Source organism: Myotis lucifugus, unplaced genomic scaffold (genome assembly GCF_000147115.1).
Source record: "Myotis lucifugus unplaced genomic scaffold, Myoluc2.0 scaffold_54, whole genome shotgun sequence".
Classification (NCBI taxonomy): domain Eukaryota; kingdom Metazoa; phylum Chordata; class Mammalia; order Chiroptera; family Vespertilionidae; genus Myotis; species Myotis lucifugus.
In genome coordinates, this window is record NW_005871102.1 from 3895637 (window position 1) to 3907936 (window position 12300).

Below are 12300 nucleotides of genomic sequence, written 5' to 3' on the forward strand. Positions count from 1 at the left end.
ACAAAGTAAATGGATTAAGTAACATTAAAGAGATTATAAGAAAAATATAATCCAAATTTTGTTAGTTGTATAATGGTTATGTTTAAATTATTAACACCTAAGAAATTGGGTGAAGGGTACATATAATATGCTGTAGTATTTTATAGTTTTTTTTTAAATGTATGAGATTATTTCAAATTAAAAAATTAAAAATTAATAAAATATTAATTGAAATGTATCTGTATTACATGAAAAATCTCCTAATTGCTTCTAGCATAATTTATTAAATTGTGCTAAAATTTACAAGGGTTCAATTAAAAAATATCTTAATTCTAAATGATATAATAGAAAATATATAATAGTGCAGTTATAAGCACTTATCTGAAAATAAAAATTTAAAGAAGTGAATTTAAAGAAGGGATTAGCCAAAGAAAATATATGCAGAACCCACGGACACAGACAACAGTATGGTGATGGCCAGAGAGAAGTGGGGGGCAAGAGCTGGGTAGAGGGGGCAAAAGGGGGGAAATAGGGACATCCTATATAATAATAATAATAATAAAAGGCTAATATGCAAATTGACTGAACAGCAGAATGACCGTTTGCTATGATGCACACTGGCCACCAGGGGGCAGACGCTCAATCCAGGAGCTGCCTCCTGGTGGTCAGTGCACTTCCATATGGGGAGTGCCACTCAGCCAGAAGGTGGCTCATGGCTGGCCAGCGCAGAGGTGGTGGCAGGAGCCTCTCCCACTTCCGTGGCAGCACTAAGAATGTCCAACTAACGGTTTAGACCCGATCCCTTGGGGGCCTAAGCCTTTAGTCGAACATCCCCTGAGGGCTCTCTGGCTGCCAGAGGATGTCTGACTGCAATCTTAGGCCTGATCCCCTGGGGAGTGGGCCTAAGTCGACAGGTGGACATCCCCCAAGGGGTCCTGGACTGCAAATGTGCGCAGGCCAGGCTGAGGGACACCCTCCCCCCCTGAGTGCACAAATTTTTGTGCACCGGGCCTCTAGTTAACAATAAGTACATAGAAACCTGAGCAAATGAACAACCAGACAATAGCTATAGGAGAAACAAAAAGGTAGCTCAGGACATAAAAAAATGCACCTTAAATAGCACCTTCTACCTATCAAGCACTCTATATATATGAATTTACTAATCCTTGTAAACCCATCTGTTGTACAGATAAGGAAACTGAGGCATGGAGAGGTTAAGTAACTTGCCTGTAACTAAACAGGATTTGCATCTAGGCAGTCTGCTTTCAGGATCATGCTCTTGACCACTATACTGTATTACACATAGGATTTGCTATGTGGAGGACTCTGAATAACATCCTATATAATAAAAGGCTAATATGCAAATTGACTGAACAGCGGGACAACCAGTTGCTATGATGTGCAATGACCACCAGGGGGGAGATGCTTGATGCAGGAGCTGCCCCCTGGTGGTCAGTGCGCTTCCACAGGGGGAGCGCTGCTCAGCCAGAAGCCAGGCTCACAGCTGGTGAGCCCAGTGGTGGTGGTGTGAGCATCGCCCGCCTCCTCGACAGCGCTAAGGATGTCCGACTGCTGGCTTAGGCCTGCTCCCCACGGGCTCCTGGACTGCAAGAGGGCTGGGCTGGGCTGAGGAATGCTCCCGAGTGCACGAATTTCATACACCGGGCCTCTAGTATAGTCATAATATTGCTTGTCCTTACCAAAGTTACTATATGTAACTGTATAGGGAGTGTGAGAGAATAGGAGGTGTGTATGAACCTACTGGGCTAATAATGGAGAAGAAAGAGTCGAATTCTCATCTTCCATAGTGGAAAGTCAGTAGATGTGTCTAAAATGGAAGAATTTAAAAATATTGATATAGCCATATTATCTAAGACTCGGTGATGACTATCAAAAGAATTGGCTAAGAGAGATAAAAGTAGCTGTTTTGGGGGAAGGAAAAGTGTTATAAGAGGAGGGCTGGGGATTGCTGGTGGGTTTTTTTTTTTTTTTAAACAAGTCTTGTAAAATCAGTAGACTCTAAACTACATGCATATATTTATTAACATGAAAACTTTAAAATAGGGAAAGGCATATGCAGTTCACAGGAAAGAAAAATAAAATGCCATTTAAACAACAAAAAGATGCTGTACCTTATTTATAATTAACAAAAGCAAATTAAAACTATAACAAGCTACTGATTTTTACCTCTGAGATTAGCAGATATAAAAATGTTTGAAAGATTAGGAGGAAACAAGTACTTTAGTCCATTTTATGCCAAATTGCTTCTACCGAGAGCATTTTGGCCAAACTATCCATCCTTTTTCTCCCAGAAGCAGACTGCTTCTAAGAATTTGTCCTACGGATTTATTCACACTAGTCATTGCATCATTGTTTATAACACAGAGCAGACACAACCTAAATGTCCCTCCATAGGAGGTTATTTAAATAAATTATGTTAAATATATATAATGAGCTACTATGCACCTATCAAAAAGAGAGTAGCTCCATGTATAGTAATGTGAAACAATTTCTAAGATACATTATTAAGGTCAGAGGGGAAACTCAGGTGCAGAAATAGTATATATACTGTACTGTGATTTATATAAGAAATGCCATGTGCACATAAGCGTATGTGTGTAAAACTAGAACTGTATAGAAGACTTTAGCAGTGGTTGCTTCTGAGGAGAAAACTGGAAACCTGGTGGATCACAGTGGGTTGGGGGTGGGGCAAGGAGATTAACTTTTCATTATATAACACTTTCTAACCTTTTAACTTTCAATCAATGAATGAGTTAACATTCCTAATAATAATGGCCATAATACTAATAACTATAATAAGGAAGAAGAGAGACAAATAAAGGGAAAAAGAAACCTGCCTGCACTGAAGGTGCATTTCAGCTCTTCATGATGTGTTTCAGAAACAGGGAAACATTTAACTAAAATATGAGAGAATTAATTAGGAGAGTATGTTATATTGTCGCCAACCTGTGCCTTTCACATTACTAAAATATACTGCTTTAAAAATTGGCTAACTTTCTTCTCACTCTCCAGTCATTCATTTGTAGCAGGATATTTAATTGGCCATTCAAACAGCTTAGTTTTTTATTTATCTGCAGTAAAGAAGAGCAATTGAATCTGACTAAACAAAACTTCTTGACATTTTTATGTTAGATAATTATAACTAGTAGATTATTAAAGTAACCTCTATTGGCTTTTTCAGGAATGTTAAAAGGATATTTTCTTCTCCTTGCCTCTTTGTTAAATAAAACTTAGCTGAAATAATGCTGGGGAACAAGTTTTCTGTGGCTCATAAATGTTGTGCCTATGACAATGTATCGTGGAATCAGGTGTTACTGTTTCTGTCACTGTTTCTCATTTTGCTTGGACATGTTTAAACCCAATAAATAATTTGAGGTGTAGAATGTATACCAAAGATTCTGCAAGCTACTGTCCTGTATACCTACTAGGAAATTATTTCACAAAAGCATTCCCTTTGCACCTCTCCTTGGGTAATCTATAATGTCAGCATCTTCTTATCAAGGCATTTATCATTATGGTACAGGGAATGTAGTGTCTTATTTCAAATGTTCTCTGTGGATGGAGCAGAAGACTGAATGGTACTCTTGGTAAGAGGAATACTTTTTGACAAAGTCACAGACTTTTTCACATGATAATTGGAGTAGGATGTACTCGGGACCATGTAATCAACATATTAAAAGTGTCCCCTGGTAAAAGAATGAAACATTTCTATCAAGGGAAGGAAAAGAAAAAAATTTCAGAGAATCTGAGGCGGTAATAGCTTGTGAGTTTTGGTAAATGTAGAAATCATAAACATACTTACAGCAAAGATGGAAGCTTTAGGGAAAGAATACAATGTCAAGTCAGAGATGAAATATAAAAATTGTTCTCATTTTCTATTGTTGTTTTTTTGCCCACCTCCTGTTTATAGTCCTCCCCTCCCCCAAACACAGAATACTATTTTTATTTTGTTTTACAAAACAAATGCTTATATAGTGGTTCGTGCCAGATACTGTTCTAAGCACTTTAAAAATATTTACTCTCTCAGCCCCTGTGAGCTAGATACTGTTATTATTACCCTTATTCATTTGTTTTTAAATATTTAATGAAACTGAGGCATTGCTTTTCCAAGATCCTGTAAGTAGTAAATGGCAGAGCTAGTATTTGAACCTGGTAATGTGGCCCTAAAGTCACCACTGTACTATGCCTCTTCCACTTGCTAAAGTGACCTTACAGTGGTGAGCAAAAGAGACTGAGTTCTGTACTCCTTGGTCCTATGACACTGTCAATGGATATATCCCTGTACCTTTACAAAAATAAATTTATTAGCAGAATTGTCTGTTTTACTATTATTTAACATAAAAAAGTGTAGTTATCTCTTTGAATATATTAAAAGAATAATAGGGTTATTTTGGTTGCTATTGGCAACCATAGGGATGATTGTGATGAATGAAATTCTGTTTACAGAAGATGCAATTTCAGGCATAATTTAGAGAAAATTTTTAAAAATATATTTTTATTGATTTCAGAGAGAGAGAGGAAAGGAGAAGGGAGAGAAAGATAGAAACATCAATGACGAGAGAGAATCATCGATTGGCTGCCTCCTGTAAGCCTCCTACTGGGGATCAAGCCTATAACCCTGGGCATGTGCCCTACCAGGAATCGAACCCTAACCTCCTGGTTCATGGGTCGACACTCAACCACTGAGCAACACTGGCTGGGCGAGAGCTTCTTTACAAAGAACATGTTTCCCACTTAATAACACTCAATCATTATTGAGTCCAAATAAACATTGAACAAGAATGTACAATATTTTTCAGCATTTTCTGATTCGTCATATTATTTTTAATTTTATGTTTATGTGCATGAGTATGATATAGAATTTAAAATGTGCATCAAAAAAGTTTAGGAAATTTTTAATGTTTTGTAGGCAACAACCTTAATTAGACAATAATTGATGGTACAGGTAAAGAATATCCCTAGTAATCAAAATCTATATAATAAAAGCCTAATATCCTAAGTGTCTGGTCATCTGTCAACCAATCAAAGCATAATATGCTAATGATATGCTAAGGCCGCTCAACTGCTTGCTATTATGTGCACGGAACACCAGGGGGCAGACAGTCGACCAGTTGCTATGACATGCACTGACCACCAGTGGGCAGACGCTCTGACAGGTAGGTTAGCTTGCTCCTGGGGTCTGGCCGATCGGGACTGAGTGAGACAGGCCTGACGTACCCTGGAGCCCTCCTGTGGTCCCTACCCAGCTGGCCAACCTCCCATGTCCCTCCCCAGCCTTGATCATGCACCGGTGGGGTCCCTCGGCCTGGTCTGCACCCTCTCACAATCCGGGACCCCTCACGGGGTGTCGGAGAGCCAGTTTCGGCCTGATCTCACAGGCCAGGCCGAGGGACCCCAGTGGTACACGAATTCATGCACCAGACCTCTAGTTCATACATAAGGACAAAACTATATTCTTAAAATCAGTGTTGTGGCCTGACTTTCTCTTGCCAATGAGATAGAAACTGTTGTATTTATTTCCTGACATAAGGGGGGAAGGGATGCTTTCAACTCCTATATTCAGATATCCCTGCTCTTATTTCTCAGGATGGCCTCCTGAGAAATCTAGGAGTGGGAGTGGGAGTCTGCTCTTAGTCATCAATGATTATTTCCTTAGCAAATTCGTTAATCTCTTTTATCTCTCAATTTTGTCAACCATGAAATATTAGTCAAATATTAGATAGACTTCCCTGAAGTATAGCTGTTTTTCACTGACTTTTGTTTTCCTGTGAAATTGACATTTTAAGATTAGCATGTTAAATGCATTATTAAATTTTAAATTAGTTCAAATTAGCCAAGGCATTTAATAATTTTACTATATCCTGGGAAGATTTACCTGTTAATAGTAACCACTACCGAAGGTACATCTACATCATATAATCATAATTCTTGAATATGCTGAAAATGCAATTCTTTTTATTGAAATTACATTGCCACTCTCACGGAAACAAATCTCTTATAGAAGATTTTCAAGTTTTCCCTGGTAACAATATTTTTTGTCTTTAGCTTCAGCAGTAATAAATTTAGATGTCATGTTTTATTGCCAAGAGAAAAGATGTTATCCCTTGTGAGAACAGAAAAATTTGGCTTGTTTTCAAAGCAAACGGTGAATCCGTCCTTGAATGCAGTATTTATTTGTGTTGCTGAACTACATTGTGTTTTCTTTGTAGGATCGTTGTGTTGGAATTGATCATGAATTGATCATGTGCCTTGTCCCATAGTTCTTTGCCTTTTATACCATTGCTTTTGCCTTTTCTCTGAGAATATCTAATTCACTTATTTCTTATGACATAGAACTTTTTTTCATAACTAATAATATTTTTATTGTGCATGCCAAAATTTAGAAGGAAGTTTTGACCTCTTGAAAGTTATTTTTCATATTTACTGAGATGCTATAGAACTAAAAATGATGATTTATGGAATTGCTTTTTTCATGTCCAGAGTGTTTTGAACTTGGCTTTAACAGATTTGAGGATCATTTATCTCAACTTTTAAAAAAGGAGAAAAAAAATCTCATGTCATACATAGAAACTTTCAAAATTAACTCTTTTAAAAATATATATATATATATATATTTTATTGATTTTTTACAGAGAGGAAGGGAGAGGGATAGAGAGTTAGAAACATCGATGAGAGAGAAACATCGATCAGCTGCCTCCTGCACACCCCCTGCTGGGGATGTGCCCGCAACCAAGGTACATGTCCTTGACTGGAATCGAACCCGGGACCCTTCAGTCCACAGGCCGACGCTCTATCCATTGAGCCAAACCAGTTAGGGCTCAAAATTAACTCTTATAAAAAAATAGGGGGCAAAGTATTTTGAAATGTAGTATTGGAAATTAAAATGTAATAAGTAGTATGATTAACACTTGGGTTGCGGGAAACGAGTTAAGTCAGCTCGTGTGAATTGCGCGTACTCCGCGGGAGCCGTCTTAAAACTCGGTTCATATAGATTTGCGGTGGAGTGCGGGAAACGTGTAAACTCGGGCCGATTGTAACTGCGTATTACCAAATATTTCATTTCAATCGAACCCATACTTCAAAAGATATAGGCATTTTAACGCGCCATCTTATATTTTGGCGGGAAATTCACCCGACACCGTAGTGTTAAGTGGGGTAGGATTGCCCTTTTGGAGCCTTGAATATAATTTTTTAAAGAGTGCTATTTTTATGGTTCAGAAGCAATGGGTAGAAGTAAATTTCCCCCTGCTTAAGAACTTAAGTTTTCCTTTGGGGAATGCGTTTTCTAATAAAAAGGATAAAAAATAAATAAAAAGGATCAGTAACTTAATTTTAGCAATTTTTTAAAAACATGTTTTTATTGATTTCAGAGAGAGGGAGGGAGAGGAAAAGGGAGATAGAAGCATTGATCTGCTGTCTCCTGCACACCCCCTACTAGGGATCGTGCCAGCAACCTGGGCATGTGCCCTGACTAGAAGGGAATTGAACTTGCAACTTCCTGGTGTATGGGATGACACTCAACCAACTAAGCCACACCAGTTGGGCCAATAACATCATTTTAAAATTTTAACTAAGGAATAGTATTCTTACAGAAAAATAATACAGAATATTTACAAACCAAAGACTGAATTCCCCTGGCCATGGTGGACCGCATTGGCTGTGGGTTCATAGACAGTGAAAATTACTCTGAGAGACCACTTCTACAGACCAGGATCCCACCTATTACAAGTAGGTCCTAGTTGGGTGAACGATGAAATCACTGTCTTCCCTTGGTATATCATTCTGTTGGCTTCACTTAGTTTCTTAAGGTCATGTAAACTTGAAATACATTTGTTCTTTTTTCATCACATGGCATGCAAAGTGCCAGGCTCAGGCATGAGGAAGAGGACATACATGGTCCCTGTTCCGGAGTTACTCTAAAAGTATTCCTAAGTCTAAATACCTACATAGGTTTGATACGGGAAATATATTTTTTCACCATCTATCGATCCATCCATTTATCATTTATGCAGTTCCTACTAATATCAGGCATTGTTCTAAGCTCTGGGATAACCTGAAAAGGAGACAAAACTCCCCTCTCCCCCATCTACCTCACATTTTGGTGGTGAAAACATTAAACATCAATATTTATATAGTATGTTAGGTAATAAAGAAGGCTATAAAGAAAAGAATAGCATGGGGAGGGGTGGGAGTACAGAGGAGAACTCTGGGTAGGAAATAAGTTAAATCACCCTAAGAAAATAATTTAAATTTGGGTTTGAAAGGGTAAATAAGAGTTTGACAGGCAGACCAGGACAGGGAGGAACTTTCAGTCAGAGAAACAGCATACCAAGACTGGAAGACATAAAACAGAATTACCAATAGTAATGCTTACTTGTCAAAAATAGTTCATATTGATTAATTTCTTAATAATAATAAATTAATAACATGTAATGTTAATGTATAAATAAGATTATTGATTTATTTTTAAATATATTTTTATTGATTTCAGAGCAAGGAAGGGAGAGGGAAAGAGAGATAGAATCATCAATGATGAGAATCATCCGCCTCCTGTACACCCCCTACTGGAGATTAAGCCTGTAACTCGGGCATGTGCCCTGGCTGAGAATCGAACTGTGACTTCCTGGTTTGCAGGTTGACATTCAACCACTGAGCTATGCCAGCTGGGCTAATTTATTAATAACAATAAAGTCTATTATTTGAAGTGTTGAATAATGGAATATCATCATATTTGGATTTAAGAAAAATTATTTCCTCAACAGTACTTCTCAGATTTACTCAGGTATTAGCACTCCAAGTTGTAAAAGTGCTTTTTACAGAACATAGTAAATTATTTTTAAATTAAACTACAGATACCTAAAGATGTCATTATTGATCTGAATTTGGTCCCATTTAGACTTCTTTAAGGTTTACTTAAGAATAATTTAGTATATCCTATATAATAAAAGCATAATATGCTAATGATATGCTAAGGCCGCTCAACCGCTCACTATGACGTGCACTGACCACCAGGGGCAGTCATCTGGTCGACTAGTCGCTATGACATGCACTGACCACCAGGGGGCAGACACTTCGACAGGTAGGTTAGCTTGCTGCTGTTGTCCGGCCAATCGGGACTGAGTGAAATGGGCTGGACACATCCTGGAGCCCTCCTGTGGTCCCTCCCCAGCTGGCTAACCTCCCGTGTTGCTCCCCAGCCTCAATCGTGCACTGGTGGGGTCCCTCGGCCTGGCCTGCACCCTCTCGCACTCCGGGACCCCTCAGGGGATGTTGGAGAGCTGGTTTTAGCCCAATCCCGCAGGCCAGGCCGAGGGACCCCACTGGTGCACTAATTCGTGCACCACGCCTCTAGTTTAAAAATAAAAGCTCACACTTGAGAAAATTATATGTATGAACTTTTTCTGTCATTTGGGAAAAGACTGCTGTTATTCTGTTTTCTAATCAGAATGCCGGTGTTGTTCAGGAGCACAGTTTGAGAACTGCTGCACCACAGTATTTTCATCAAATGTACAGTCTACCTGTGTGGAGAGAGCTGGGGAGTCACTGTCTCCTGGAGCAGGCAGTGCTGCAGAAGGCTGTGTCCAATGGCTCTGACTTCCTTTTAGTGAGCTGAAATCTCTCTTGTAACTTAGACTCACTGTTCTTTGATCTAACTCTTGCATAGTATTATGGAAATCAGGATCCATTTCTTAGAATTATTCTCAAGAATAACAAGTAAAAGTAATTTCATTGTGCTTTGCACTATTTAAGGTTGATTATAAATGACACTTAATGATAAGGTTGTGTATTACCTTTGGTGAGAGAGGGTAGGGTTGTTGCGGTGTTTTGTTGCTTAGGGCAGGGTGGGAATCTGCAGTCTTGTCAGTCTTCACAGTCAGACCCTTAGTTTGTTCCTTTCTATACAACTTTTGTTTTTGTCTTTCTTTCCCTGTAATTCTTATTAGAGAAGCAATAGGGTTTAAAGGAGTATTTCACCTGAAGTAGAAATAGGATACCAAAAGTAAAGGCAGAGGGAAAGGCAATGTTAGAGCATTATGATTCTTGAAGGAAGATGAGACTAGATAACCAAAACCAAATCATGACTTAATTAAAGAAGACTTTACATTTGCTCATTGAGAGTTGGGGAAAGAAAAGGGAAGAAAAAGAGATATTCACACATATACATACATATGTATTATGTATAAATATATGTAGACATATAATTATGTATGTATGTGTATCTAGATATTGTGCAAGATGTCATACATATATATACACACACATAATATACAGAGAGAATATATGTGTCCCATCAGCTGTTTGTTAAATGGTAGGTAACAGATTGATACTGTGTTCTTCTCAGTGATTCAAACTTTAAATTTTTAACTGATCAGTCTTGGCATGCTAACCTCAGCAACTAAGCAGCATAATATGTTAGGTCATCATATTGATAATGAAGTTGACAACTTTGACTTGCCTTTCTTTTTTGGAGTGTAGGAAAAAAACAAACCCTAGAAATGTGTTTGATTTTGAAATAATTATAATGGTGACTGAGAAAAGTGATATTGCCTATAATTTCTTCACATCTAGATGACTTAATAGAGCCACTCAATTTATAAAATTAATTTTTTTTACTCTTCCTTTTTAAAATGGAGTTCTAGCTTAAGACCTGAATGAATGGCTTTAGGGAAATAAAAATTTTCTTTTCTAAATTTAAATTAATTCCTCTGTGATGAGTTAAGGTGATCTACTGAGTCTGAGATAGAGATATATGTGTTAACACACACTATCTATACATTAGGTGTAAGATATTCACCTGGTTTTTGTACTTTGAAAAGTTTATATTTTAATTCAACATAGTAACATTAAAAAAAAAGAATTTCTGAAATTTGTTTTACTTTTCTACCTCAAAAATAGGACAGATTTTGAAATAGATTCCTTTAAAAAAATCACTTCTTTAAACAGAGATGCACTCACCCACCTACTTGCCCCTTGGGACAGAACAAAATGAATTACCAGCTTGGTAAAACACTTGCTTCTGAAGCAGATTGCCTGCACCCGGTGCTGTGAAAGACACGCAGTGAGTAAGGAAGGGTGGCTATTGTTTAGTGCTCTCTAGCAAAAGAGCTGGGAGGGGAAAAAAGAATTGAGTTTAACTGGCATTGGCTCTGGCTTTTCTGCATTCCAAACTGTCTGAGGCACAGAGCAAGAGCAAAAGAGAGAGAGCGAGAAAGCACGGGTGAGCACGGTGTACAAAGTGTTTTGAGTTTCTGACTGGCATGCCGGAAAGATCATGTTAGCAACACTCAGAAACTTCCCAGAATGCAGACCCCAGGTAAGAGTTCCTGCAGTCTGTCTGAGACTGAAATGAAAAGTTTGTATAGATTTAAAGGGAGTGTAGCTTCTCTATTTTTATTACACAAATGCAGTGAATGTTTACCTTTGTGATTATTGGCTTTAAAAAAATAGGTTTGTTTTCATTACTATGAGTTCATGTGAATATTGTGGAGGCTATCAGTGTTCTTATACACAATACAGCACAAGAATAGCCATCTGAGAAATGCAGGCCAATTAGGAGGGTAATGATCGTAGCAAAATATTAACACCACAGTGTTTACTTGTTCTTTTAATAAGTTGAAATGGGTTATTATTCTGGATCTTCCCCCAAATTCCTTGTGAAATATTAAATACCTGTAAGTGAGTATATCTCATTTCTCTCTGAGGGAGACAAAATATATTGACCATCAATAAGATTCTGAAAGCCTTGATTCAATCTTAGTAGCACTTCACAAATCTGTGTCATTTGAAAGTTCAACAGGTTGGATCCAAAAAAACAGTGAAAGCCTTCAAATGAGAATCTTGCTTGTTCTTTCTGCCCAAGGTAGGCTTATAATGTGCTTTGCCAATAGATGACAGGTATCTCATTAGCTCGTTGAAAGTTAAATCTGAAAGAGACTTAGAGATCATCTGCAGTCCCATTTCTCCATTTCCAATGAGAACATTGAGGTCTGAGGGATTTAATCTTGCTTAAGGTCACAGAGTTAGGAACAGAATTAAAATGAAAATTCAGATCTCCTTATTTTCAATTTACTATTTTTATTCATGGAATCGGTTACATTTAAGTTTTATTTTTCATCTATACTATATCTGCAGGCCTCAGGTACCATGAATTATTGCCTGAATAGGCCAAATGCTTCATAAACTTCAATTGAAATCTGTGGGGAGGAAATATTGAGGAAAAAAATCATCAAAGCATATTGATACCATGCTCTTGGTCAAAACCAAAAATATATAACAAAATATTTAGAGAAGAAAAAAATG

At 37.7% G+C, this 12300-nt stretch overlaps 1 protein-coding gene across 6 annotated transcripts in view; it reads left to right on the top strand.

Moving 5' to 3' along the window:
- The window catches only part of RASAL2 (RAS protein activator like 2), a 233474-nt gene that overhangs the window by 127605 nt on the left and 93569 nt on the right, over positions 1–12300 (top strand). Inside the window, exon 1 of one of the 6 annotated variants that reach the window (XM_006088953.3) lies at positions 11182–11314. The exons of the other annotated variants lie outside the window; for them this stretch is intronic. Coding sequence (XP_006089015.1) covers positions 11302–11314 — 13 coding nt within the window. The 5' untranslated portion in view covers positions 11182–11301. Of the gene's footprint in view, positions 1–11181; positions 11315–12300 lie in introns of those variants that run through there. 6 annotated transcript variants of the gene reach the window in all.